Here is a 27,386-nt window from a genome sequence, read left to right on the forward strand (position 1 = left end):
GGAAGAGGAAGGCGGGCAGCGGGGCTCGGCCTGGCAGTGGTTTCCAGGCTTCTGCTCCAGTGACCGGACGCGGCCTCGGCGCGGCGCTCCGGAAAAACGGGCCCGGTACCCGTCGGCTACCGGAGGGGACCTGGTCTCTGAGCTGGGCCGGCACCCCCGGAGGGGACGGGCGGGCGGGATGGAGCTGGACGGGCTGCTGCTGGATGAGGAGGGCACCTTCTCCCTCAGCGGCTTCCAGGACTTCACGGTGAGTGTCCCCCGGGGCACCCCTACTGGTGCCCGGTGTCCTCGGCCCAGCCTTTGCTCAGCCCTTTGCCTCCGCAGGCCCCTGGGGCTTTGCTGCTTGGTGCTCTGACGGGCCCGTATGGCCGTGCCCCTGGCTGAGCTCCTGAGGGCCTTCCCAGGCCCTTCGCACCCTGAGGCTGGATTGAGGTGAACAGCCCAGTGTGGGGAGTGCCTGAGGCTTTTCTCACCTTCCCTCTGTCTGCCCTCAGTTCCTGCCCAGGCACCAGCAGCTGAGCGAGAGGGTGCGGAAGCGGCTCTATTATGGCTGGGACAAAGACTGCAGCCTGGATAATCTCTCCAGCCCCGTGGCAGGTGGGTTGCTGAGTGTCCCCAGATGGGAATGCTGAGTCAAGGGGGTTGGAAGTAGCCCAGGGGCTGAGAGCAACAAGTCATCTGCTCCCTCCCCAGTGCCAAATCCCACCCCTACCCAGCCTTCCCCGCTCTGTGCAGCACAGCAGGCAGGGTGCCAAAGCCTTATGGCTCTTGCTCTCTGTTTTATTGGCCTCTCTGGCCCACTGCTGCATTTTTGTCACCTTGTTGGTTGTGCAGAGGCCTTTAGGTTGTTTGTGAATTCTTTGGCGGTGAAGGCTGTGTTCCTGTCCCTGATGAGAGGTGTCTTGCACAACTTGTGCACTGCAAAGTACTTGGAAGTTTGTTTGACTTCTCGCTGCAAGCACCAAGGGGATAAGTTGCTGCTGTTTGTTTGTCTAGATCACATCCCTTTCTTTCCTGTTGATTCAGTACTGCTTGGGGGAGCTAAAGGACGCAGCTGGGTTGAGAAGGACGAGGAGTTAGTGCAGGTGATGGCAGAGAGGAGTGGTCAAGGGCAAGCAGTGATTTGCTGGGTGGCCTTGGCAGCAGGATCCCATGCTCTCACAGCTTGCAGGGGGCATTGAGCAAGTGGGAAAGCGTGCTTGCATTCAAACCCCTTGAGATAGTTTTTGGGAAATGGTCTGAAGTCACCAAGAGGCTCAATGTGACGTACTTTGGCGAGGAGGGGGACGTGGGGCATGGTGTGATGGGGCAGGGCCGCCAGCTGCCTGGGCGCTGCTTGGAGTCACGAGTTCTGACACGGGTGGTGTGAGGGTGGCTCATCGCTGGGGCTGGTGACACACCCGGCTGTGAGATGGGGCTGTTCCACAGGACGCTGCCAGTGTTAAAAGTTCAAAGGGCACATTCATGGAAGAATACTCTGTTGAGGGCTATTAACTATAAAGACAGCCTTGCACCCGGGAAATGCCTCTGCTCTAGCAGCTGGTGCTAGGAGTGGTGCACAGAGAATACCTCTGCAGGCTTATCTGCTCTTACAACTGTCTTTTGCCAGCTGCTGTCAAAAAATGAGACTTAGGGCTATGGCATCTGTCTTGGTACAGCTGGGCTGTTGCTACATGATGAGTTTATGGCACTGCTCTTCAGATGAGATAGAGGCAGTTGTGAGGAGAGTCCAGGGTAGCAGGAAGAGCTGGAAAAGGTCTCTGGCACTGGGGGGCATTTGCAGGAGTCAGTATGGGGCTGGCTGAGGAGAGAGGTTAAAAAGTGTATTTGTTCCTTCTGGAAAGGAAGGACCATAACCTTGGTGTGCCCTGCCTGTGAGATGGGGACAGTGATCAGCTGTTCTCCATGTCCTCTGGGGCAGGATACGCTCTGATGGGTTGGATTTGTAGGCTGAAGAAATAAGTTTCATGTCGAGACAGAGCCTGGGGGGGCATTGCTGGTGGCTGGCAGGGTGGCCAAGCAGAGAGCACAGCAGCAGTGCGAGAGGCTGGAAGCTGCCAAGGGGTGGCTGGAGCTGTGTCTGCCTGGCTGTGGATCCCAGCAGGAAGGACCTGGGGAAGTACCATAGAGCAGTGTGTTTCTGAGCTTAGTGGTTGCTGTCAGGCAAGTAATTCCTGTGGGACAGCAGCTGTTCTCTTTGTTGCTGGAGAGACATGGAAAGGAGGGACATGGAGAGAAGAGGTTGTGTGGCGATGCTTCACCTGGGAGCTGAAAATGTGAGGCTGCTGGGACGAACTCTGCTTTTGACTCTGTCAGCCAAGGGCTCAGCAGCAAAATGGAGCTGGAGTTGCCTGTCAGATGCTTCTCGGCAAGCACCGGACTGTGGTGCTGTTTGGGATGCTCCCAGCTGGTCCTATCACACTGAGAAGTGACATGGAGTGGTTGAAGCATTTGCCAGCACCTGTGAGTCTCTGACCTTTTCAGTGCCTGAATGCTGAGGCGCATGTACAGGTGGGGGGAAGTGGGCGGAGGTGAGGAGCTGCTGTTTTACCATGTTGCTGCTTCCCTGCCCTTTTAGTGCTTTCGGGCTCCTCCTCATGTCAATACATCGTGCATCATCATCTTGGGGGCACTGGGGCTGTGATGGGGGGGAAACCGCGTCAGTGCAGACCAGCTCTGTAGGCAGAGGAGGATGCTGGTTGGAGGGGAGCAAAGAACTGGGCAGACCTGGTATTGATATCAGGTCCTAGAAAGCCTCCAGAAGGACTGCCTGAGGTCCTGCGGGGTGGGGGGAGGGTGTTAGCCTTTTTGTGCAGTTGACTGCAGGTAACTCCCCGTGACGCAGGTGTGCTAATCTGGATCTGACACTGCCACTGGGCCTTGGACACTCACATCCTCTTCCTGCTTTGGTTTGGCTCTCCTGCCTATTTCTTTGTTCCTCTCTCATCCCTGACTTCTGATAAGACCTGTTCTATGTTCATAGTTTAATTTAATCGTGAGAGGCTGAGTAAATATCAAGACTCAGTGGGCCTGTGGGGAAAAGGGGAAGGGTGGGGCTGGACTGTGCCATATGGGGCTAAGCCCTTTTGCTGCTTTTCTCTCCTAGATATTGCTGTGGAGTTGCTGCAGAAAGTGGCTCCCAGCCCTATTCGCAGACTCCAGAAGAAATACGTGTCTCATGTATCTCGGTAAGAAGCAAAACCTGTCCCCTTTGTGTCCCATGTCAGAACTGGGACCTCTGCTCTCACCTATGACTTGCTGCTGTCCCCTGGGCCTGCACTGGCTTTGCTTAGACTTGATTAGTGTCAAAGAGGAGCTGGGGGCAGGTCTAAGGCCTGCAGGTGTAGTGGCTGCCTGTGCTCTCTGGGGTGCCCAGGTCCTCTTGTTACTGGGAGTCTGTACTGCCTGGATCTGCAGTTCACTGGGGCAGCATGATGTGGAACAGGGCTGCTTGGTTTGGAGCTGGCTGTGCCTGGGAACATGAGCCAGGGCTTTCTGCTCTCCATCCTGCATCCTCTGCGCTCTCTCTTGCGGCTTCTCAAAACAGCTGGCGCAGAGCTGGCAAGGCTGGGACGTATCTAGTTAACTAGTTACTAAACTCCCCACTGCCTACATAGGGAGGGAGCAGCCAAGTTGTGGTGTGGTGACTGGAATGTTTGTAGCACACAAATGACCTTTGGGTTGGCTCATGCCTTGTCCCCCAGGGAAGCCTGCATCTCACCCTGCTCCATGATGCTGGCACTAGTTTACATTGAGAGACTTCGTCACCGGAACCCTGAATATCTCCAGCAGATCTCCTCTTCAGACCTCTTCCTGATCTCCATGGTGAGCGGTGTGGGCTTGGAGGTCACTGGGTTGGAGGGAGGCCTGGAGGAGTGCAGGGGGCACTGAGATCCTGTCCTTTGTGCTGCTTTTAGATGGTTGCTAGTAAGTACCTGTATGATGAGGGTGAGGAAGAGGAGGTGTTCAATGATGAGTGGGGAGCAGCAGGGAAGGTGGATGTCCAGACCATGAACACGCTGGAGATGAACTTCCTAAGCGCCATTGTAAGTGAGGCCATCACGGTGGCCAGCTATTTCCTGGAGCAGGGGAAATGTGGTGTTAAGGGGACTCTGGGTTTCTGTTTTTCTCCCATGTACTCCCATGAAGGAATAGAGAAGAATGTGTCTGGGTGATGGGTGGCCTGCGCTGACCTTTCACTGCTTTTCCCTCAGGACTGGAGTCTCTACACAGACCCCCGGGAGCTGTTTGAAGTGCTGAGCTGGCTAGAAGGACGGTAGGTGTGTGGGGTGGGGGTGACCCTTTCATTCATCCTGCAGCTCTGGCTCTGCACCTGCTCGGGGCTGGTTCTGCTGCAGTGAAATAAGAGGTTGAGTACCTGTGAGCCATTGCCAGGCTCTGCAGCTCCCTTCCATAGACCTTGAGCAGGGTCTTCTCCAAGCCTGCCTGGACTGAAGCTTCTTCAATGGAGAACATCCATGCCACATCCACCGTTCCCTTTTTTTCCTGCAGTGTGGCAGAAAAGCAGGGCATGTGGCGTGGCTGGTTCACCTACACGGATCTGTGTGTCCTCATGGAGCAGACTGTGTGGCAGCACGTGCTGGGCCAGTTCTACCAGCAAGTGATGAAGGTAAGGGTGTGAGGTGGCAGCTGCTTGGAAGACTGTGGGGCCCAGCGTGGGTTTGGGGCAGGACCCTTTTTTCCACTGGGAGCTTCTCCTTGGTTTATTCCCTGTTGAAAAGGAAAGGTGTCAAACCAGAAGCAGCTGTTTTTGCAGCTGTGCTGGCTGAGGCACTGCAGCCTGGTGCTGGGTTAGTCTGTGCCCTGTGCTGGACCACAGCACCACAAGCCGTAGTGTAAGGTTGTGGTGGTGGCATGGAGGGAACTGGGTGCTGGCTGGGGATTTAAACAGGAACTGTTAGATTTTTATTTGGTGTATTTTGGTTTGTGGTATTTAGGCCCTGCTTTGAATGAGTTGTGTGTCACCCACTGTTAGCAGCGTGGCTGCCTGCTTTCTGGCATCCAGCCCCAGTGCTCGTGGTACCGTTTGCCGTCATGGCTGCTGGGTGGATGTGTGGCCATTCTGGGTCATGGGGAGCTACAGGGGTTCTGGGCTAACCATCAGCTTTTTTGCAGCTGGCCTGTCTCCTGGGCGTGGTGTACCTGACTGGCTTCGCTGCTGTCTTTGCCTCTGTCACCGTGGTGCACCGGTCCATGTGCATGAGGAGCGTCAGCCCCACAGCCCCCGGGCCTGTGCTGTTCCCTGAGGAGAGCAGTTGCCAGCTGGATGCCCAGCCAGCCCCTGAGCAGCCCCAGCCTGAGCTGCCTGATGTCTCCCCGGCCAGCAGCACCCACTGCCTGGGGGAGAATGAGACGACCGAGGAGCCGTGTCATGGGGGTGTCACGGCGACTGCGCTCTACCTGTGGGGCAGCATGATGACGGCTCTATCCTACCCGAAGGCACCTGATCTAGCCCTGCACAGGAGCCCATTGCAAAGCACCTTCCAGAGAGTTCCCCCTGCATGTGAGAGATCTAACCGTACCGCACCTGGCCAGCCTGGCCATTTCGGACTTGCCATGCTCCCAGCTCCTCTGGCGCTCCACTGCCCTGCCTGCTCTGCTGGTGCAGGCCCTGTGTGGGATGCAGCCCCCAGCCGTAAGGACTGGCTGGATCCGCTGGGGCTGAGGCAGTGCTCCTTGCACACTGCCATGGATCTCAGCAGAATCAAGAGCTTCATTTTCCCCAGCTAGGAGCATGGGGAAGCAGCCTCTTTCCCCTTCCCTTCTGTTCTGGCACAACTCACTTCCTTGCACTTCTGGGGTCCCCATCCCTGAGGCTGCGTGGGCCTGGAGGCTCCTGTATTACTTTCAAACCAGCATTTGTGTCTCTCCACCCAGGGCAGGGATGTCCCTTAATTTGGGGGCTCCTGGGACAAGTTGGGGCAGAGTTGACTTGCTGTTGGGGTGCTGGGTTGGGAACCTACTAGCTGGAGGGTAGAAATGAGGTGCCCTTGGGCTGGGGTGCTGGGGCAAGGGGGGTGTTGTACCTCTTCCTACAGCGAGTGGGTGGCCCTTGGTGGTGCTGGGCAGAGGTGGTATGTGGGATGTAGGATGCTGGGACTGTGTGTGCAGGGTGGACAGTGGGGCAGTGACCCCAGTTGGGGGACAGGGTGCTCCAGGAGGAGGTGGGGTGCCTGGGCGAGGGCAGAGAAGGTTGAAGGAGCGGGGTGTGAGCAGCCTGAGCTGGTTGGCCATAGCAGCAATTTCCCTTGAGGGCTGCCAGGCCACTTCTCAGGAGGCATGAGGGTCACACCAGGAGGGGAGCCCAGTGTGGCTGTGTCCCAGGGAAAGGTGGTACCCCACTGGGCTTGGAGATGGTGAGGTGTGGTTAAGGCTGAGCTTCCTTATCCTGCTTGCATTGGGTGCTTTGAAACTGGGGTGCTCCGTGACCTCATCCCAAACTCCAGCAAACAGTGTCTGACTGCTTCTCGGGGCGGGGAGAAGGCACCTTGTCTTGCTGACCAGCCCAGCATATTGTGCCCCTTCTTTTTACTGTGGATTTTACACCTGTTTTTCACTCTTTTGTAGATGCAAATCTCTTCCAATAAAAGTAGCTCTTGTTGTGCACCTGCCATGTCCTGCTGAGCTGTTCTGTGCTGGCAGCATGCCTAGCCAGCACGGAGCCCTGTTGATGGAGCTGCACTTGCTCTCCTCTCTGAGCAAGGGGGCAAGACAGACCCTAGTGCTGGCAAGTGAGCCCAGGAGCAGTGAGGCCTGTCCTGTAGGGCTCAAGAGGGACCAGGCTCTTTGGTGACAGGGGATGGGAAAGATGTTATGTCTGGTGCCTGGGAAAGGGAACCGCCTCCCTGTGCCTGTCCTGGGGAATGTGTGGTCTCCAGGGTTCTTTGCTGTCCAAAGTCTGTCCAGTTAATGAGTGAGCCCTGAGCAGCAAAGTGTTGGCAGGGTCATTGTTGTGGTTACTGGCACAGCCAACTCTGCCCTGTCACAAAAACACAAGCATCTCCTGCCTCTGCTCCCTTTGGGAGCCTTCCCAACCAAGTGAGCAACTCTTGTCCAGGGTGGGATTTGATGCCCTCCTTCTAGGAGCACCAAGCCTCCTCCTAGGAGCATGGGGGATGTGGAAGACCCCATCAGAGACCCTCCTGCTGTTGGTACAGTGCCCACAGATGGGAATGGCAGGACTTGGCAGGGAACTGCAGCTTTTAACAGGCTCCTCAGGGTCTGATGGTGAGGAAGGGCTGGGCCAGGAGGGCAAGGGGATGCTGTGCTGGGGAGGAACAAGCATGGGCAGGGCTTGCTGGAGCTGGAGGTTGCTGTTGGTGGGGGTGCTCCAAACACATGAAGGAAGAGGTGTTTGTGCTGCCAACTAGTCCCTGCTCCCTGTACCACAAGACGCAAAGACTGGAGCTGGGCAGCTGGCACTGGAACAGAACTGGTGTCCTGGCCATGGGTGGCTCTCACTTGGCGCTCAGGGTGACATATGCATTCCTGGCCACAAGGGCAGGTTACTCACCAACTCAAGTTAATGGCTAACCCTGGGGCAGCTCCTGCAGAAGGTGGAAGTTCAGCTGTGCATGGGCTGTGAGGAGCCCTTGCGGGGGTGGGAGCCTGCCCACCCCCTCTGCACCGCACACCAGAACAGTGTGGGCAGATACCAGCATGAATGGGGGCCACCGCAGAGCGCCTGGTGCCAGGAGCCCCGCACTGGCATCTTGTTCTCTGCAGAACATGTGCTCCTGGCTGCTGAGCTGTTGCTTGGCACTTCAGGTAAGTGGGGACCACAGTGAGTGGCCAGAGAGCAATGGGGACAGGGCTGGGATGGATCCCCATGGGTGGCAGGGCAGAGGCTGCCTCCTGCCAGGCAAAGGGTGTGTGGGGCTCTGGCCAGGGTGTGCTGGGAGGGGAGCAGGCAGGATGGTTGGGCACTGGTGGGCACTGCCTCGGGGCTGTCCATGACCAGCTCCTCTTTTACCCCTGCAGCACCTGGCTGTGCAGGCCTCCTTGCTCTGCATCTTCCACCTCTTCCTGCTGCCCACCCTGCCTGAGGAGCCGCCCCATGTGCAGGCCACCAGCGAGCTCCTGGCACGCAGCTTCTTTGCCTGTGGCATCTCCACGGTGCTGCAGACCACCCTAGGGAGCCGGTGAGGAAGGGGGATGAAGGCGAGATGCAGCTGTTGCCAGAAGGAGGGTGATGCCATGGCAGGGCATGTGTCTGCTCCCTCCTAGGCTGGGGAAGGGTGGGCTTTGCTGGAGGTGGGAAGGCACAAGAACAACCCCTTGCCCTGCATCTCTGGATGGCTGTTCCCTCCCTGCTGTTACTGCATCTTCCTCTCACTTGTCTCTCTAGCAAAACTGCTTGTGCTTTCTCCTTGCTGCCTTGCTCCAGCATCACATGTAGATCCTCCAGGTCATCCAGAGCCTGTGCTGCCCTCGCTCATGTGCTTTGGCAAAGCCCTTGACCTGTGCACACCTAATGTGCTGGTGCTTTGGGTGTGCTAGGGCACATTTGGGACACTGGGTGCCCTCCTGCCGCCTTGGGTTTCCCACCTCCTCCACTTCCCAACCCTCACTCCTCGAGCAGCCCTGTCCCCGCTTTCCTCCCTAATGTGCCCTTGTTGTCCCCTTCCCCAGGCTGCCACTGGTTCAAATTCCATCCTTCGAGTACCTGGTCCCTGCCATGGTGCTGAGCTCCCACCTGTCCCTCGGTGCCAGCGCAGACAGAAACGGTGAGCACAGCCATGGAGCCTGCATTCCACAGACTCTGGGCCATGCTGGTGCCAGGGGAACAGGGATGAGCAGGTGCCCAGCACACAGGGTAGGGATGAGGGGTAGCATGGGATTCTGCCTGCTGGCCCCTTTAGTGATGGTGTGCAGCACCCTGCTCACCCCTGAGTGCACTTACAATGCATCTGTTCACCTCCCCAGGGTTGGGGCTTATGGGGATGCTGGCACACTGGCCCTTCTCCAGCCAGCAGCCTCTGCACTGTGTACTCTTGGACCCAGCTCCAGGAGCCCAGTGTATACACGAACCACATCCCTCCAAAATTCCCCTCCAGGCACAGCTGCGGCCAGCACCTGCCCTGCACCACACTGCACCGCTGCAGGGAGCCGGGCTGCCTCGCTGCAAGAGGTGGGTGCTCCTGTGCTGGGCTGGGGCTCCCCATCCTCCTGCTCCACCAACACCCCAGTTGCTACCTGGGTCCCTACACCCCCCAGCCTCTCTTCTGGCCCTCCTAGGGATTGCCATGAGTATGGGAGACACAAGGGGGTGCACAAAGGCTATGGGCATTGTGGTGCATGTGGGTGCATATCTTCTCCCTGGCTTGGGGTGAGCAGGGGAACAAGTGACGCTACTGAGGCAGTGGCTGGGTTGTGGTTGAGGGAAGGTGTTGGGCTGCTCACTGCATATCCTGCCCCATGGCTCCTGTCCTTTTCTCCTGCAGGTCTCTGGAGCCGTGCTGGTCTCTGGGCTGGTTCAGCTGCTGCTGGGAGTGTTGGGTGTGTGCGGGTGGGCAGCGCGGCGCTGCGGGCCCATGGTCCTGGCCCCCAGCCTCTCCATTATTGGGCTGTCTGCGTACAAGGAGGCCGCGTTCTTCTGCTCCACTAACTGGGGGGTAGCACTGCTGTACGTGAGCCTGGGGGCCATGCTGGTGTGCAGATCCCAGGGCTTTACTTAGTTATGGGGAGAGGAATGAGAGGCATTCCTGCTGTGCATGGCATGCCTATGGAGCCCCATTTTTGTGATGCTGTGTGGTGACCTGTGCTCCCTCTCCTAGGCTCATGCTCCTTGCTGTCATCTTCTCCCAGCACCTGGGATCCTGCCGCCTGCCTTTCTGTGCCTGGCCTCAGGCTCGGGGTGGCCCCACAGAGCCATCCATCCTCACCCCACGCACGTTCTCGGTACGGTAGCTTGTCTGCTCCTGCTCCCTTCACTGTGCCCAGGCTTCTTTCTGAGCCTGGATCTTAGTTGTGGGGTTAGGGGGGACCTGGGTGCTGGGAGCAGAGGCAGGGGTGAGAAGTCCTGGTGTGGCTCCCAGAGCCTGGGTGCTGCTGGGGGGAGTGTAGGGGACCTGTACTCAAGTGTGGTGGAGCAGCAGAGCCTGGGATGCTCCTGCAGGGGCAAGGGGAGTTGTGGCATGGCTCCTTGGGAAAGGTGACAGGACGATGACCTGTTGTTTGGGGCAGAGCAGTCAGGGGAGGAAGGTCCCCTGTCGAGATTCCCCTTGCTGCTTTGCAGGTACTGCTCCCATTTGCTGGTGTCTGCATTGTCTGTGCCATCCTCAGCCACCTCCATGTCCCATGGGAATCACTGGACGCAGCCACAGCACAGCTGTCCTGGGCCAACAGCACCTCCTATGCCCCTTGGCTTCGCATCCCCTACGCAGGTGGGGATCAGCAGGGCTAGGTGCAGCCATCCATCCTCAACCAGAGCCCCCATCACTTGTCCGCTCTCTTTTCCACTGCAGGTGAGTGGGGCTGGCCTTTGCTCACCACCCGGGCGCTGGCAGCAGGCATTGCCATGGCCATCAGTTGCAGCATGAACTCAGTGGGCTGCTATGTCCTGTGTGGGAAGCTGCTGAGAGCCCCTCGGCTGCCCCCCCATGCCTGCAACCGAGGGCTCTGCATGGAGGGGCTGGGCAGCCTCCTAGCAGGGCTGCTGGGCACCCCAGGGGGCACAGCTGCCAGCATCGCCAACGCCTGCGCAACTGGCCTCACGCAGGTACGCTCGGGTGGGGGGAGGAAGGTTGGCAATGGATGGGGAGGCAATGGAGCAGGGGGTGCAGGGGACCTGTAGTACCCAGGCTGTCACTGAGCCAGTGCTGGGAAAGGCAGGTCTGTATGGCACTATGGGGGATGACAGTCCCCATCCTCACTTTCCCATCCTCCTTTCTACCAGGCTGGCTCTCGCCACTCAGTGCAAGTAAGTGCGCTGGCGTGCGTAGTGCTGGGCATGTCCCCAAGGCTGGCAGGGCTCTTCACCCACATCCCACTGGCAGTTCATGGTGGGTGCACTGCCCTTCCCCTGCACTGCGGTGCCTGCAACCTGCCTGGCGCTGCCTGACTCTTGTCCCTTGCAGGGGGGGTGCTGTGCATCACCTATGCTGTGGCCGTGGGCACAGGGATCTCCTACTTCCAGTACGCGGACATTGACTCAGGGAGGAACATCTTCATCGTCGGCTTCACCATGTTCATGGCTCTGCTGGTGCCACGGTGGCTCAGCACAGCTCCGGCTCACCTGGCCACAGGTAGTAGGGACATTCCCCAGGCAAGGAAAATCCTCAGGCCCCATGGCATGGTGACCACACATCTCTGATGTCCTGGGAGGTTGAGGCAGCTCACAGCAGCAGGCAGCTCTCTCTCCAGGCCCTGAATCTGCTGTGGTGGCTCCTGTCCCTTCCCCGTTGTTGGGCTGGGATGTCCTGGATGATTCTGGCACTGTCCCTGCAGGTTGGGTGCCCCTGGACCTCCTCTTCCTCTCCCTGCTCATGGTGCCTGTCTTCTTAACTGGCTTCTTGTCATTTTTCATGGAGAACACAGTCTCAGGTGAGGGGCTGCTCCAGGTGCTCTTTGTGACCCCATGTTCTGAGGGCTGGATCTGGCCATGGGACTGTCCCTGAGCCACTGGCTTTACCTCCAGGCAGCTCTGCTGGGGGTCCTGAGGCTGGTGTGGGGCAGGACGGTGCAGGTGGAGGAAGGTGCTCCCATCTCACTGCCCACCACCCTGCCCGCAGGAACCCTGGAGGAACGAGGGTTGTTCTCTGAGCTGGTGCTATGGAAAGCTGGGAGAGGTGATGGCCACTCCCATGGAGAGAGGGGTGCAAGCAGCCAGATGTATAGGCTCCCCACCAGGCTGAGGCAGATGCTGCCATCCTCCTGCAAAGCCTTTCCCTGCTGCTTCCTCTGCCCGAGGAGTGAGGAAGAGAAGGAGGAGGAAGAAGAGGAGGAGGGCAGCCGTGCCCCTGAGGAGGGGACTGTTGCCCCAGGGGAAGGGACACACCTGCTCCCCAAACCGGGCTCGGGGGAGCCACAGCCACCTGGGAGGCCAACTGAGATGGAGATGACCTTATGGCACACTGTGGCCTGACCCCACGGCACAGTAATACCTCAAGGAGGACTAGGGCTGTGCCCCCAAGGCAGCTCGGAGCCACTCTTGCTCCTTGTTTCTGAAGCCCACATGGACTGGAAGGATCTGTGCTTCCACACTCCCACCATGAACCTCATTTCCCTGCTTGGGAGTAAGCTATAAAAACCTTCAACCAACTTTGCTCTTTCCCAGGTTTTCCTTTCCAACCAGGATGTGCCAGGGAGCTGCCAGCCTACCCTCCCCTGGTGCCCTGGTGCCAAGGGCATAGCCACCTGAAGCCACTGCAGCTGGGGCTGTGGGTGCCCCTGCAGACCACCATCACACTGGGGATGCAGCTGGGGCCCAGTGCTTTGCCCAGCCTCAAAAGGCTGATGCTCACGGTTCTGCTCACCTGCTGGCACCATGTCCAGGAAGGGCTGGCTCTCCCCCTCCCCATGGCCATATCCTGACTGTGTCCATGCCTACTTCAGGGGTGGGGTGATCCCAGGACTGTTCACTGCTCAGCTGCCCCCCAGGTATTGCTGTTAAACAATTCAGCAGCACATTTCTCTGGGGAAAACAAACAAACAAACATCATCTTTGACCGCTGTGCTTAAGGTCAGTTACTGGGCTAGTTTCCTGCTGCCGGCTGGTTATGCTGCCTGCAGCAGAGTCTGCACCAGCCCTGCTCACTGCTCCAGCATTTACAGCAGGTCAGAGTCTGCAGGCAGGGCTGGGTGCTCCCAGTGTTGCCTCCACCGGTCTGAACTGGCTGCCTGCGCCCGAAGTCCAAGTGGGTCCCACATCCCAAATACTTCTGCATGCTAATCTGGCCATGCAACCCAATCTGTCCTGCACACTGTCTGGGTCCTGCACCCGAAGTCCCCGCCTGCTCCCCCTCCCCTGGCACCCACTCCGGATGCACTCCCCCCGGCCCCGCCCCGGGGGCGGCTGCAGCCTGCACGGCGGGGAGAGCAGCGAGTGGGGAGTGCAAACAGGGTGCAAGTGGGGCTCAGAGGCAGTGCATGGGTGCGAGAGGGGTGAGTTCATGGGTGCAGGGTGGATGGCCTCAATGCATGGGGCACAGGTGAGGGATCTCAGTCAGCACGTGGGGGCTGGGAGGGGTCATTGCTCAGGGCAAGGATGGGGCTGTGCTTGGTTTGGAGGAGGCTGGGAGCTGGGCAGTGCCCATGGCCTCTGCCAGACTGACGCTGCCCTGCTCTGTGGTGTTTTGTGAGCCCACGCCCAGGCATGGGGGGCACAGGAACCTGCAGCCCCAGCTATGCAAGGCTTGCTGGGGTGCATCAACTGGGTCCCAGCACAAGCCTGAGAGAGCAGCACTTGCAGCTGCCTGCCCTGTGCCATGCCTGTGCGGGCAACCTGTGGCTTGCCGAGGCAGGAGGATAAACCCAGGGGCAAGGGACAGGAGCCCCTGCCTACTGCTGCCTCTTCAGGCTGTACCATGCCTGCAACCTGAGGGCTGTCCCCAGCTGGGCACTTGTACCAGGACATTCCATAACAAGAGCAAGCACAAAACAACGTCTTAAGACATTTCAGTCCTAATTGCTTTGCACAGCGTCTTGGCAATGACACTTCCCGTGACAACAGAGGATGCCAGAGAGGGACGCATCAGCTTGGGTCTCCGTCCATGTCAGCAAGTAAGGGAGCAGGAGCAGTTGCTTCCTGGGCCCTGAGGAAGCGAGAGCCGAGGCAGTTTCCCTGCACTGGTGACCCATGGCGTGCGGTGCTGTGCATCCCGGCATGCCCGGGCCCCTCGCACGCCACGGAAGTGAGCAGCATGCTGGGAGCCGTAGTCTGGCCTTCGCCTCCGGCCGGCATCGCTCACCTCCGCACAGCCTCTGGCCTGCCTGCTCCTCTTGTCCTTGGGTAACTCCACGGCTCCGCAGAGCCCCAGCCCTGCAGGGACGCCAGGTCCCCGAGTGTTTTGGCAGGCACAGAGCCTGTCATGGGGAGGAGCGGGAAGCAGCATGGGCTGCTGCTGACACTCTGCTGGTTTCAGCGCAGGGAGGGGATGGTGTGTGGCTCACAGGGACTGGTTATCCATGCAGGAGGGGCGCTGCAGTATCCTGCTGTCCATTCTGGTGCAAGCAGGGCAGCTTAAATGTTAATTTGGAGGTCTTGCCATATTAATGGCAGCAAGCCTGAGATAACACTGGGGAGGCAGCAGCTCCATTGCCATGTGTCTGCTGGTGCATTTGGCATCCTTATTGTGGGCTGGGGTAGGAACTACCCTCCACAGAACTCCCCAAAATGCACACCCCAGCAGAGCTGCATGGATGCGCAGGGGTTTGTGTGACTGGAGCTGCCCGAGCGTCCTCACCTCCGAGCTACGGGGTGGGGCTGGCATCATGGCAGGGCACGCAGGGACCAAGGGTCCCTGTGAGGCCACTGCAGGGACTGGGGTCTTCCTGGGTGGGGTGTGAGGCAGAGACCTGATTGCTCTCTTGCAGATGGAGGGCTCTGAAGAGCTGGAGAGCAGCCTCCTGACACAGCCCTGGGCTTCTGTTTGCTTTGGCGAGTCTGCTTTTCTTGCCAAAGCGTGCTTCAGGGATACCGGCTACGTCCTGCTGATCTCTGACCTCAGCAGTGTCTGGTATGAGAGTGCAGATGCTGAGACTGTGGGACAAAGGTCCAAGGTGAGCATCTGGAGAGTCTAGGGACCTGCTTTTCTCCTCACAGCAGCTGATGTCCCAGCATAAACTGCTTGCTGAAACAATGGATGTTCTATCTGACAGGGCTGGGGTGCAAAGTCCCTGTCCGGCTGAGCACAAGCTTTGTCACCCTGATTGGAGACTGGGCCAGGCTAGGTGTTTGCTGCCGCAGACAGGGCAACCAGGTGTTCACTGTGGCTGCAGGCTGAGGCTGGCATGCTCATTTCACTTGGGGGCTGGATGTGCAGCTGGTTTTCCCAGGACCAGTGTACTAAGGAGGAGTTTGAAACAGTGCTGCCTTCCCACCAGTGATGGAGAGAGTCCTGTTCTCATTCATAGCAAGGAACAGACTCCCATGGGGTATCCTGTCAACATGGCCCCCAAAACACATAGTCCATAACTCATCCTATCACCCAAGCCCTTGTGTCCAGGCCCCAATGTGCCAACCCTGTCTGTCATGTCCACCTGTCACAGAGTGGCTGTGCTGAGCAGCTGGTGGCAGGAGGGGGGACATGCAGTGGCAGCTATCGCCCAGCTCAGGCAGGTTAGCTGAGCTGTGGCAGCTCTCAGACAGCTCGTAACACTTGTGGTGGCGTGTAGGGCAGATGTGCTAGTGGAGACCATTGCACCCTGCCTACCACCTGGACCCCCTGTGGGCTGGCAGGACAGAGGAGCCTTCCTAGCTTGTCTGGCCTGGGAGAACCCTAGGGAAAGTCCTGTCATGGGGCTGGAAGCCAAGGCCTAGGTGTGGCTTTTTGCAGCGCTCGGACACACAGAAGTAGTTTGGCTTTTTCTGTGCTGCAGTTTCTGCTGCTTTTTCCCACTGCTGAGCTCCCTGGGGCATTGCTGTACCCCTAACCTTGTCTTTCCCTAGGAGCTGAACAAGCGGCTGACCGTCCATGTGTCCTCCTTCCTGCACCGCTTGCGCAACTTGATGTGCCCCTTGCTGACAGGGCAGCCGGATGCTGCCACCTCCTTCTCCTGCCACCGTGCTGCCAGCGGGCTCAGCCTGCATGTGAAGAGCGAGCTCTCGGGACTGCCATTCTACTGGGACTTCCACTGCTGCCTTGCTCCTGTGGAGATGGTGAGCAAAGCCGCGGGGAGTTTGGGGAGGGAGACGGCCAAAATTAAGGACTGTCTTCTCATTGTTTGGAGGCTTTGGGGTGGTCTTGTGCTGTGCTGGTGGCTGTAGGGTGACTGGCTCTGCCTGCTGCCCTTCACAAGGTTCACTATTCCTGTTTCTTGCCATTGAGGCTTTGGCACCCTGGTTTGAGCCTTGCAGTGAGGCAGGGACCGCCCAGCACTGCTGCTACCAGGGCGGCAGGGAGATGTCCAGTTTGGGATAATGCCCTGCCAGCACCCGCGTAGCAGAACGGTGCTGTTCTCCTTTGGTGCATGCCGTGAAGCGGGGCACAGAGCAGCAGGTACCCCCAGAGAACCTGTGGGTGATCTGTCACGACGGAGGGAACTAAAGCGAGGTCTCCCGGCTTTTAAGGGATTGCTTTTATGGCAGGGCTGCCTAACATTTTGGGTTTCAGGAAGCAGTCCCTGTCGCAAACTCAGCACCCAGCGGCAGCCCCTCCACCAGACGCGCTGTAGTCCGGGTGGGCTCTGCAGGGCCGGGGCTGCCCGGCCGGCCCCCCTATCCCCGGCACCCTGGGGCCCTGCGGCCCGGCGCGCACAAGAGGGCGCCCGGCACCCGCTAACGGCCTCGGCGGCGGCTCTGGCCCCGGGCCTGCGGCTCCGCTGCCGGCGGGCGGCAGCGAGAGGCATCGCCTAAAGCCCCGACACAGCCCTCCTGCCGGGTCCTGCTGGGGGGCACGTCCCTTTGCCCCCCGAATGGCTGTGCTTGGGCATCACAGGGAGGAGAGCTGGGCTCCCCAGCTGATATGGGGGTGTCTGTCCCTGCTTGCGAGGTTGTATTGGGGAAGAAATAAACTTGGGGTCGTGGCTTGGCTCACCCTAGTGACTTGTCCCTCCCTGAGCAAGAAGCAGAGAGGCTGAGCTGAGAAGTTGCAAAGCCCAAGCTCTCCCTTTGTCACATGCTGTCTGCAAGGCACCCACAAGGTGGGGAGCAGTTGGGGTCTTGAGTGTGGCTGGTGTGGATGTGGGAATGGGGAGCAGCTCTACCCTGCTAAGCCCTACTCAGCAGCCAGCCAGGGGCTAGATGCAGGCACGGAGCCCACCTGGCAAAGTTTTGCTTGCCCCGTCCCAGCTCTGCAGTGGATGGTGTCCCTGAGCACCTGGTCAGCTGATGATCATCACCTCTGTGACTTGTGCCTGTGGATGAGCAGAGCACAGAACCCACCGTGGGCTTGCCGCAGGAGCAAGAGGCTTCATGAGTGATGCTGGGTTTGCTGCCCTCTCACCCGTGGGCTCAGCCTGGCCACAAAGACAAGGGGTGTGCCGGGGTGGGGGCATCCCAAATGGCCTCCCAGGGGCTGCGGGAGGTGGTTGGCAGGAGGCTGCTACCTGCACTTGGTGGGACAGGGCAGCCCAGCCTGGCTCTGGAGCAGGGGACATGCCCAGGACTCTGCATGGGGCTTGCGCAGCTGTGAGCTAAGGGTGGGCTGCAATGGGGACCTGTGGGCTGCACGAGTCCTGCACACAGGGAGCCCTGCTGCTTTTGGTCTCACTTCCCTGGGAAAGTGTCTCCCTTTCCTCAGGCTGCAGTTTGACACCTCAGGTCCTTCTGTTGTTTCACCCATTTGTGGCTGTTCCCTGTGTAGGAAGATGCCTTGGGTTGTACAGAGCCATGGAGAAGGTCTGGGCGGCATGTTGCAGGCTCTTGGCCTCCTGCTGCTCCCCAAATGGCAGGTGGAACATTGCCCACCCTTCCACCATGTCCCCATCTGGCTCTCCCACCCAAACTCTCCCCTACTGTGGCCCCTAGATGTGAAAAGATGGGGCTGGAATGGAAGAACATGTCCCACGGCATCCTGCCTCCCTTCTCCCAGCTCATGTCTTTTGACCACTTTTCACTGGATTTGGGTGAGATGTGGGGTACCTAGGGGAGCCCTGTGTGACCTGGGGTGCAGCTCTTGCTGGTACCCCTGCTTTGACTGTTCCATGGACAGCTATGTGCATTCCTGGACCTTCCCTAGAGCATCTCTCCTCCCTCCTAGGTGTCCCGTCACCTCGTGCGACCCCTGATTCAGATGAGCCTGGCGCTGCAGTACCAGGTGCAAGAGCTGACCTCCCTGCTGCTCCAGAAGGATGCTGAGATCGAAGACTACAGGGAGAGTGGGGCTGCTCTCAGCAGAGGTGAGGAGGGATGCCCAGAGCCAAGAGAGGAGCAAGCAGAGAATGAGTTTCCTCTGTAGCGTGGGGCTGGCATGCTCTGCTCCCTCTGGCTATTACCCAGCCAGGCTTGTGTTTCATGTTCAGCCACGCCAGCAGCAAGACGGTAGCCAGAAGGCTGGGGAGCAGCCCCTGGGGAGAGATGGGGAGGAATGGTTCTTGACCGGTAGCCGGAGGAGTTGGGGAGTTGCCAAGGGGCTATCCGCTTTGCTGAGAGCACCTGGCTGCTCCCCAGGAGCCGGCAGGGATGCCAGTGAGGGCTGGTCCTGGAGTCGTGTCAGGCTCCCTTCCTGCCCGCAGCTCACAGAGCACTTGGAGAGCAACCAGGGCCTCCTGGCTCTCCCTGCCACGGGAAGCACAGCCGTGCACGTGGGAACCCTGCAGTGGCCAGCCCACCTTGCCATCAGGGGGCACGGCTGGGACAAAGCCCCGTTGGGCAGGACATGAGTCAGGATCAGCCTGGAGGAGCCACCCAGGGGGTGGTTGTCCTCTGTTCATGAAGGCTGGCTGTTCTTTGGGTTGTCCCTTGCCTGCTGCCAGTGGTGATACTTGCCCTTCCACGGGAACCTTGCCCCCTCACCCCAGGGATGTGGGGTCCGATGGGAGCCAACCTTGGATTTGCAGTATCATAATCAGGAAGATGATGTGGTCCAGACCCTGTCCCACGGCAGATACCCCACTGCAGGAGCCTGGATCTGCCCTGCAGCTGCACTAGAACTGTGCAAGCTGCATGCTCTCCTCTCTTCTGCTGTGTGCCAGCTCTGCAGGGCTCAGAGCAGCCAGGACAACCCGGTTTGGATGCTGGTGGGCAGGTGGCCTTTCTTGTCCCTTGCATGGGCAGGAAGCTGGGAGGAAGCTTTGCAGCAGCTCTGCTGAGCAAAGATGGCCAGGGGCTGCTCCAGACAACATCTTAGCAATGATGGGGAAAAATTAGTGCTTTAAAGGAGGAAGCAGAGAAGAATGAGTGATGACAGGGGTTTGTCCCTGTCTTGCAAGAGGAGGACATAGGCTGGCTCAGCTCTCCAGAAAAGCAACTGGAGACAAGCAGTCCCCTGTCCCATGGCTGTGCGGTGCTCAGACCCAGGGAGCTTTTTCAAGCTGGGAATGGTGCTGACCATGTCCTGCTACTGCTCCCTGCTCCTCTGTGTGGGAGGGTGCTGGGACAAGTGTGGATGGGCTCTGGGCTCTGCTCCCTGACTGCTGTGTGCATCAACAGGCTCAATCTTATTTCCTCGCTTCCCTGCAGTCCTTGCACCTTCTGCTAACTGGGTGAGGTGCCCCTAGCCCAGGCGGCCTGCTGACCTCTCCTTCAGGCTCTGGGATGGGTATGCTGGAGCAGTTCCCCTGCAGTCCCCTCACCCCATGGGCAGGGGAAGGGGAAGCTGGGGTGGGAGGTCTGGCCTGATCTGCCCAGGCTGACCCTGATCTCCCTTGCAGACCGTCTGCAGACAAAACCCTTCCAGGAGGAGACGTTTCAGCAGAACTTCATGGCTGAGGTAAGGAGTGCTGCAAGTCCTCCCTCTTTCAGCATAGGGGTAGTAGGAAGCTGGAGCTAGCAGCCCCAATGTGAGCTGTGCTTGGCTGGATAGGGATGGCTGGACTTGCCTGGAGAGGGGTAATTAATGCCCACTGGCTCTTCCGCAGCCCTCCTGGCATCCTTGCAACTGGTCTGCAGGGTGAGCAGAGCGGGGGGCACGCCTGGTATGGCTGCGTCAGGACATTTGTACTGTGTTTTGTCACCCTCTCACCACTCCTGGCAGTTGCCAGGGATGGGAACTGGGCTGGCTGCTCTGTGGGAGATGCCATCACTGGGGCATCCTCACCTGCCTCCCGCACTTGCCGCGGACCTGACACACTGATGCTGATGGCAGGTAGGGAGCAGGTGAATGAGGAGAAGCCATCTGCTCCATTTCATTCAACTGCGGCCTTTAGGGGTGGTTTTGCAGTGGTATATTGCAGGGACAAGTGCCTTTCAGCCTATTATCTGTGCTGTGCACACCGATCTCCCTTTGGCAGGCTCAGCTCTGAAATCAGACACATGCTTTAGAGAAACCAAGGCTGGAAGGAGAAAGTCTTTCCTCTGATCCTTTTTCATTACTGGAAATAATCACAGAAGCACTAAAATGATTCAAACCGGTGTGGCAAGATCAGAAACTATTGATGCCAATTGAGGCAAAAAGACTCAGGATGTGTCTGAGTATTCCTGTGCTCATTGTGAAGGTGCAAGAGTGGGGGCCAGTGGTGTCTGCTGGGGATCAGAGTGTCAGCCAGGGTGTCCATGGTGTCACATGGGCTTTGAGAGGACATCGCTTTGTGAGACACAGGCTGATGCTCTTGCACGGCCAGTAATAAACCATCTGCAGAGTTTCTAAAAATTAGAGATGATCTATCTTTTATGAGAAAAGCATTGCATCCAGCACAAGCAACTTTTGTTTCCCGACAGTTATGATGGATAGAGATGAATTCACTGCTGGACTGCATCTTGAAGGTTTCCTAGGCACCAATGATCATGACCAGATTACATTTACCCTGGGCAAAGAAAGGACATTCCTAACCAGTAATTTATATCCTTCATGCTTTGAAAGGGCTAATTTCCCAAAGCAGGGGGAAAATTATGAGTGAAATCAACTTGAAGGAAACATTTAGATAGAAAAATGTGAATGAAAATGGTCAGCTCTTTCAGAAGAATTTCAGAAGCCACAAAAAGCCACAATTCCACAATCAAGAAAGAGGGCAGCGCTGGCCGAGAGCCTGTTCTGGTTCAGCAGCAAAGTGAAGGCAGCAATTAGAAATAAAAGAGCAGTTTATAACAAATGGGAGAGAGGGAGTAGATAGCAATCAATATAAATTTGAAATTATGAAGTGTAGAAAATGGATAACAGAAGCTAAAGACATCAGGGAAAAATCATGGAGGAGGACAGAAGGAAAGGCTTTTATTTAGTGCAGTAGGAGAAAACCCCAAGCTCCTAGCAAAGGGATAAGCTTATTAGTAGGCAGAGGTGGTAAAATGATTGATACTGGAGCAGACATGGCAGAAGCTGTTGGTAAATATTTTGGTACTGTCGCTGGAAGGATGCAGGCAGATGTACCGGGATTGGGGGATGATAGTGTGTCTTTGTCCAAGGGATGGCTGAACATCATCTTCTAAAGATGAATGTCAGGCTTGAAACTCAATGTTCTCTGAGAGCTGGTAGGGTGTGGGGCATGCAGGAAGGTGCTTGATGTGCAGCATCAAGCAACACCACCCAAAAGGAGCGGGTGGGGAGCTCATCTGGCAGAGACTTAAAAGATGGGAGGGCAGCTGGTGCTGTATGTCCCGAGAAGGGCCCAGGAGCAGTGTTTTGGAGCCAGAGCACTAGACGGGAAATGGGAGGGTTTGGGTGATGCTCCCCCTCTGCATCCCCCGGCAGCCAGGTCTGTGCATCAGCTGCAGGGAGGAGGCTGGTGGAGGGATGCAGCTGTGTGTTCAGTCTGCCTGAGGGGATCTGTTCTCTCTGCATTCATCCCATTGCTTTATAAACCTGCTGATGATGCTTTTGGCCTGTGTACCATCCTGCGGCAATAAGCTGTGAGGTGCAAGAAGCTGCTGCCTTTGGTTTGAACGTGGCACCCCGTTGTTCCTCCTGATGCTTCCTAGGTCTTGTGTTAGTCAGGAACGCCAAACACGGCTTTGCAGCTCTTCACCACCGAATCCAGCTGTTCACCCTCATCTCCTCTCTTTTCCTGCAGCAGAAAGGTGGGCTGGATTATCTCGTTGTCTCTGGGCAGGTATTTTGGAGCCCTCAGGTAACTTTGTACTGCATTTGCCATCTCCAAAAAGCAGCAGCATGAGGGGCTGAGGTCCCTCAGGAGCATGCTGCAGGGATCTGGGAATGGTGGGACCGACTCTTCTGTCTAGATTTTCAAAAAGATGCCAGACAATCAGTGTAGAGTCACAGGAATGAATTGAGGACTGGGGAGAGAGCCCAGCATTGAGAGGCTTGGAAGGGGAGAGCTCCGTCTAACTTATTAGGGAGAAAATCGAGATGCGCCTTGATTACAGTGCATGAGGGTCTTTACACGGAGAAAATGCTGGCTAGTGAAGGCCTCTCTTTAATCTCACGGAGAGCAGCAGAACACAAGCCAGGGAGCAGAAGCTGGAGCCAGGCAATTTGAAGCTAGGACAGAGGCACTTGGGTTTGCTCCTGTGGACGATTAGTGATTGGGGCATGTTCCCAAGGGCAGTGGTTGATTCTCCATCTCTTGATGTCTTCAAAAGTGGGCTGGGAGCCCTCCTGGAAGAAAACCAAGTCTCTGGGCTCAGTCTAGGGATGTGAGTGGTTGAATGTCAGTAGACAGGAGGTCAGGAGGAGAGGTCTGAGGGTCCTTCCAGCCTCTCCTTCTGGGAAATGGGGCTTCAGGTTGTGGATGTTTGATAGTTGGTAGGAAAGGGGCTGTGATGATGTGGCACGGGGCTGATGGGATGTGTGAAAACACTTCATAGCTTTGCTCACATCCCAAAACTTTGCCATATTCCCCACTGAGAGGGAAGAAGAACCTGACAGTCCCCCAGGGCAAATCTGCACAGGGATGCTCTGTCCTTGGCTTAAAAGTGTCCTTTCCCTGGGCTTGCATGCACTCAGCTGTCCATGACGTTCTAACTAATTGTGGGGAGTTTTCCAGCAAAGTCCTGGGAATATTTATACATCTAGGAAACAACGCTTTCACACACATGGTTTTTGGCAAGGGTTCACTGCTGAGCAGCTGCCTGGGCTTAAGCAGAGCTGGAGGGAGAGCAGCATCCATGCATGAGCCGAGGCAAAGCCGGCACCTTTCATTGGCAGTCCCCAGGGTTTGCGCCATGAAGGGAAAGAGCAGGCAGACAGAGTGCTCAGCACCCCGGGGCTACCCTGACACCCTTCCCAGCAGCCTAGCACCTAGTGGGTTGGGGTTATTTCATCCCTGGGTGTCCCTGTGAGTTGCAGAGATTACCCTGCGGGGCAGTGTGGGGTGCCCACTCATGGGTTTTGAGAGCTTTGCCCCATCCTGGATACAGTCGGCATTTCATGATACAGCTTCTGCCAGAGCCCGTTGTCCTCCTCCCCAAGGAGAGCGGAGGCAGGGGCACCATGCAGAGCCATGCCCCTCGCCTTGAGGGGAGGGCAGGGACAGGTATGCCAGGGACAAACTAAACGATAGCATCAGTACAAATATAGCCCCACGCCCCAGGATGCTTCGCCCTGCATATTTTTATCTGCTGCGGCTGACATGCGGGGGCGGCTGCTCCGCACCTCCGCAAGCCCAGCGCGGGACCTCGGCAAACAGGACGCAGAGGGTTCACGGCTCGACCCCGGGGCCAGCGAGGAGGAGGAGGATGTGCCATCAAAACAAGCAACGCCAGAGAGGAAGATAAACAAACAGGCGGCTTCCAGCACAGCCCTGGCTGAGGGTGAGCAGGAGCCTTGGGGCTGGGGCTGGCGGTGATGCCGATGGCAGTGCCGGCTGACGTCAGGGGGCCTGGGGGTCAGTGTCCCTCTTATTGTTCCCTACCAGGACTGGGACGGGGGCCAGGCGCCCATCCCCCTCCTTTGAGGGGACATGGGCCAGCAGGGCAGGTGGAAGGCGGCTAGGGTGCCTGCTAGAGCCACTGACCGTTGCCACCCAGGGGTCCAGCCTGGCACCTGCCTGCAAACTGCCTGCCAACAGTGCCCTGCCTCTTCTTTTTAATAGGCAGTAAAAATAAGCCCCAGGGAGTGGAGCTGCCACAGTCTGGCCAAGGATAAAGGCAGCGGTGGGCCATGCGTTTTGCAGGGTGGGGATGACATCCCTCAAACCTGTGCCAGCCCAGGGCTGTGGGGAGGAAGCGGCCCTTTTGCTCCTTCCAAAGGGAAGTGTTTTTAATTAGCACAAGGTAGCTGTGGCTTTGCAGCTGTGATGAGGCCAGGGCAGGGATTGTGGCATCGGTGCCATGAGGGCTGCACACACATGGTGCATGGCCCAGGGGAGAAGATGGCACGGGCTCTTGGCTAGGCTGGGCTCCCTCGGTGTGGGACCAGAGGAAGGGCTAGTGGCCATGGCACTGTCACTAGCAAGGCTGCATGGTGCAAAAGTTGCAAGGTCCCCAGCAGGTTGGGCTTGAGGCAGAGGTGGTGGCATGAGGCTGGCTTTTGGGGATATTTGAATGAGTGGAGCAAGCCCACATCTACAGGCAAGCCTTCATGCTGTGCTCGTACAGCATGACCCATAGGTGCTTGTGTCTTGATTGATGCTGGTAGTAGGTTCCTGCTTTGTTAATGAACAAGCCTTGATCACCCCATTCATTGCTGCCCTGGAAACCCAGTGGGCTGTGGCAGTGCTGAGGTGAGTGGGACACACACTGGCCAGTACACACCTGCACTCAAGGACCTGCACACTGCTGCAATCAGGAGCAGAGAGCCGCTTGTGCTCAGCGTGTGTGTGCAAGAGCACGAGTGTGCGCACAAAAGCAGGACTGTTCATGCCAGCACTGATGGGTGCAAGGTGCAGAGTGCCACATCTGATGGCTGAAGGTGCCAGGGTCCAATGCTTTGTGCCCACCGTGGGGCATTTGGGGAGGAGCATGGGTGCTCATCACTTTGTGGAGTCTGACACCGCATGGGCACCGGCCCCCCGCAGTATTTGCCATGGAGGCGCATGGCAGGCGGCGCTGCGGCATTATTTATTTATTTGCTGAGGCTCGATCAGGTGAAGGAGGCCCAGCCAAGATGCACTTTCTGGGCTGCCACCAGCAGCCACAGGCTGTTTGCACAAGCAGTGAGTCAGTGGAGCTGCACGCTGCTAAAACCAGACTTGGCATGGGCACCTCAGGGCAGCAGCCTGCCCAAAATAGTGCTCAGACCATGGGCAAGGAGCAAGCCCCCAGCAGCCAGGCTGGGACTGGGCTGATGACGATTACTCCAGCTCTTGCATCTGCCAGGGATGGGGATGTGCAGCAGTAGCAGCTACTGTCCTGGAAGCCCCACAGGAATACTCCTGTTGGGGATGTGAGGTGGTTCACAGCCTGAACCCCTGTGCTGCAGCTGTGCCTGGCCACAGCTGTGGTGCCTGGGCCAGGTACAGGCAGCTGCCTGCTTGGTCCGAGCTCCACTTCAACCCAGAATCACCTGGTGACTTGTCTGGGGATGGAGGGATGGGCAAATGCTATCACAGCCAGCCTCTCTGGGGCACCACACAGCCCTTGGTTCTGCAGTGGCAAGTGGTCTGACATGTGCAGAAAGCCCTCCTTTGCAGTCCACATCTTCCTTATCCTCTCCGTGCCATGCCATGCTGTGCCATGCCATGCCGTGCTGGATGCCACTGCAAGCAGGCAGAGAGGTGTCACAGGCTGTCTGGCAGAAGGGGCCAGACCCTGCTCTTGTGGGAGGGGCCCCAGCCTGTGTATGGGCACCGGCCATGCGGTGCTGCCGAGGAGCAGTTCAGCTCGGGGGATGATTGATCTTGTGTCAGCAAGCGGTGGTTTGAGCCAGTGCCAGGCCTCAGCTTAAATGGCAGCATTGAAGGGGGAGAGCCCCTTCCCCCTCCGGAAAGCGGACCGGCAATTCCCCCACCACCGCCCCCAGCCCCGCTCCCACATCTTGGGCATCACTGGCCCTCTGGCCGCAGGCAGCTGCCTATGCCCCGGGGAGCCTGGAGGGGGGCAGTGGGGAGCATGCAAGCATCTGGGGTCCCAGCCTCGCTGGGGCTGTGTTTGAGTCAGAACGGAGCAAAGCAGGGATGCAGGGACAGCTGGCAAGGGAAAGGTGCGGGGCACGGTCTGCCCCTCACTGCTGTGCCCTGCAGCTGCCTGTCCCAGCCCTTCAAGTCAGGACGTGGCAGCGGCTCCTACAGGCAAAGGAGAACAAGGTAGACTTTGAGGAGACTCTAAAGCCACTGCACTGTGTCAGCAAGGGACATGGTGGCTTCTCTGTCCCCATCTGATGGATGATGGCATTGCCATTCCTGCCGGCTCTGCTGGCCATGGGCAGGACAGAGGAGCCTGCACCCCCTGCGCTGCCTTGCCCATCTCCCTGCACTCCTGCTGTGCCCAAAACAGGCTGCCAGGTTTATTCACCATGTCCCTGCATGTCCTGAGCCCTTACCCACATCCCCCCATACCCTTCAGCTCTACCCTTTCCGCTGTGCTTTTTTCAGTGTTTCTGAGAGCTGCTCCCTCCCTATTCCTCGGGCCAATGCCCAGCTGTGCCAGCCCATGCAGAGGTGTTACCAAACAGCTGGACACATCTGGGTAGGCAGCAGCATCCCAGGGGGCACAGCCATCAGATTCCTGAGGCTGCCTGCTCCCGCTCTGCTTGGATTTTCATGTCCTATGTATCTGAGTAAGGAAACAGGGCCATTCATGTATTTCTCTCTCTATTTATACCTCTCCCTTTCCGTATTTAGTGTGCGCGCAGGCAGAGGGTGCAGTGAACGCCAGGGCTACTGATGTTCTTGGCTCCAGCACCGGCTGGAATTTTGTCCTGGAATGTATCCTGAACCACTCTGAAAACACGAATAAATCTCTGTGTGTGTTGTGTGTGTGTACACAAATACATAGACAATGTATAGACACAGAGCCATATAGGGCGTTTGTGAGCTTTGCTATTTAAAGGAAGGAGTAGTTAAAGGGCTCTCGGTGAGGCAAACACCTCTGGATCAAAGGGATGCAGGGTGCTCTGCTAGCGGCCAGGTACCTTGGGAGAGAGGTGGCCATTGCTTTGTCTTCTCCAGGGAGCTGAAGTCACTCTGTTGGTGACATACCCAAGGTAGCACAGCCAGCCAGCCCCAAGCAGTGCTCTGTTCTCCTGGTGGCTGCATTTCATGGAGCTGTCTGCTCTCTGGTCACCAGTTTCCCAGTGAGAGTCCCAGAGAGTCAGCTCTTGTGCTGCAGACCCAGGCTGCAGAGCCTGGTGTGCAGCTGGGTGGAACAGGGCAAGAACATCAGCTCCTCTGAGGCATGAGGTGCTCCAGAACTTCTGAAGGGCCAGGGGTTGCCTCCTGAACATCAGCTGGTGCTCTTGGCTGCTGAGAAAAGATGACAATGTAGAAATGGAGAAAACAGATGTTGGGTAGGAGGTCCCAACTTGGTGCTGGTCTGAGAATCTCCTTGGGGTGGGGGAGCACCTGGTGCTCCCGGCTCTCTGGGAAAGATGATGAAAAGGGCAAAAGAGAAATCTGATCCCAGATCCTAAACAGGATGCTTGGCCATGCCAGGAGGGCAGCTCCTCAGGAGCCACTGGCAGCTGCCTTGCTGGGGATGCTGAATGAGTGCCCGGTGGGAGTACTGCAGGGTCTCTCAGCACCCTTTGGCTGGGCAGTGGGTGCCTTATTTAGCT

The 27,386-nt window shown here is 57.8% G+C and overlaps 3 protein-coding genes across 6 annotated transcripts in view; all 3 read left to right on the plus strand.

Moving 5' to 3' along the window:
• The first annotated feature begins 32 nt into the window (after positions 1-32).
• Positions 33-6,630, plus strand: CNPPD1 (cyclin Pas1/PHO80 domain containing 1). The gene is made up of 8 exons (XM_082056696.1): positions 33-247; positions 495-597; positions 3,107-3,188; positions 3,705-3,825; positions 3,918-4,046; positions 4,215-4,276; positions 4,513-4,630; positions 5,137-6,630. Exons 1-8 carry the CDS (start codon positions 179-181, stop codon positions 5,749-5,751), a joined length of 1,299 nt encoding a protein of 432 aa, XP_081912822.1. The 5' UTR covers positions 33-178; the 3' UTR covers positions 5,752-6,630.
• An 824-nt stretch (positions 6,631-7,454) lies between these two features.
• SLC23A3 (solute carrier family 23 member 3) lies at positions 7,455-12,164 on the plus strand. The gene is made up of 12 exons (XM_082055618.1): positions 7,455-7,788; positions 8,002-8,162; positions 8,653-8,747; positions 9,078-9,151; positions 9,465-9,646; positions 9,798-9,921; positions 10,259-10,406; positions 10,488-10,741; positions 10,919-11,024; positions 11,100-11,267; positions 11,470-11,565; positions 11,754-12,164. The coding sequence occupies exons 1-12, from the start codon at positions 7,681-7,683 to the stop codon at positions 12,104-12,106; spliced, it is 1,869 nt and encodes a 622-aa protein (XP_081911744.1). The 5' UTR covers positions 7,455-7,680; the 3' UTR covers positions 12,107-12,164.
• Positions 12,165-13,075: 911 nt separating this feature from the next.
• The window catches only part of NHEJ1 (non-homologous end joining factor 1), a 44,056-nt gene continuing 29,745 nt past the window's right edge, over positions 13,076-27,386 (plus strand). The window contains exons 1-5 of one of the 4 annotated variants that reach the window (XM_082055615.1): positions 13,076-13,125; positions 14,557-14,742; positions 15,632-15,841; positions 17,883-18,021; positions 19,495-19,553. In XM_082055615.1, the coding sequence (XP_081911741.1) occupies positions 13,111-13,125; positions 14,557-14,742; positions 15,632-15,841; positions 17,883-18,021; positions 19,495-19,553 (609 nt within the window). In that variant the 5' untranslated portion in view covers positions 13,076-13,110. The other 3 variants (XM_082055617.1, XM_082055614.1, XM_082055616.1) reach the window with 3 other exon arrangements.

This window comes from Streptopelia decaocto, assembly GCF_964273445.1.
Source record: "Streptopelia decaocto genome assembly, chromosome: 6".
Taxonomy (NCBI): domain Eukaryota; kingdom Metazoa; phylum Chordata; class Aves; order Columbiformes; family Columbidae; genus Streptopelia; species Streptopelia decaocto.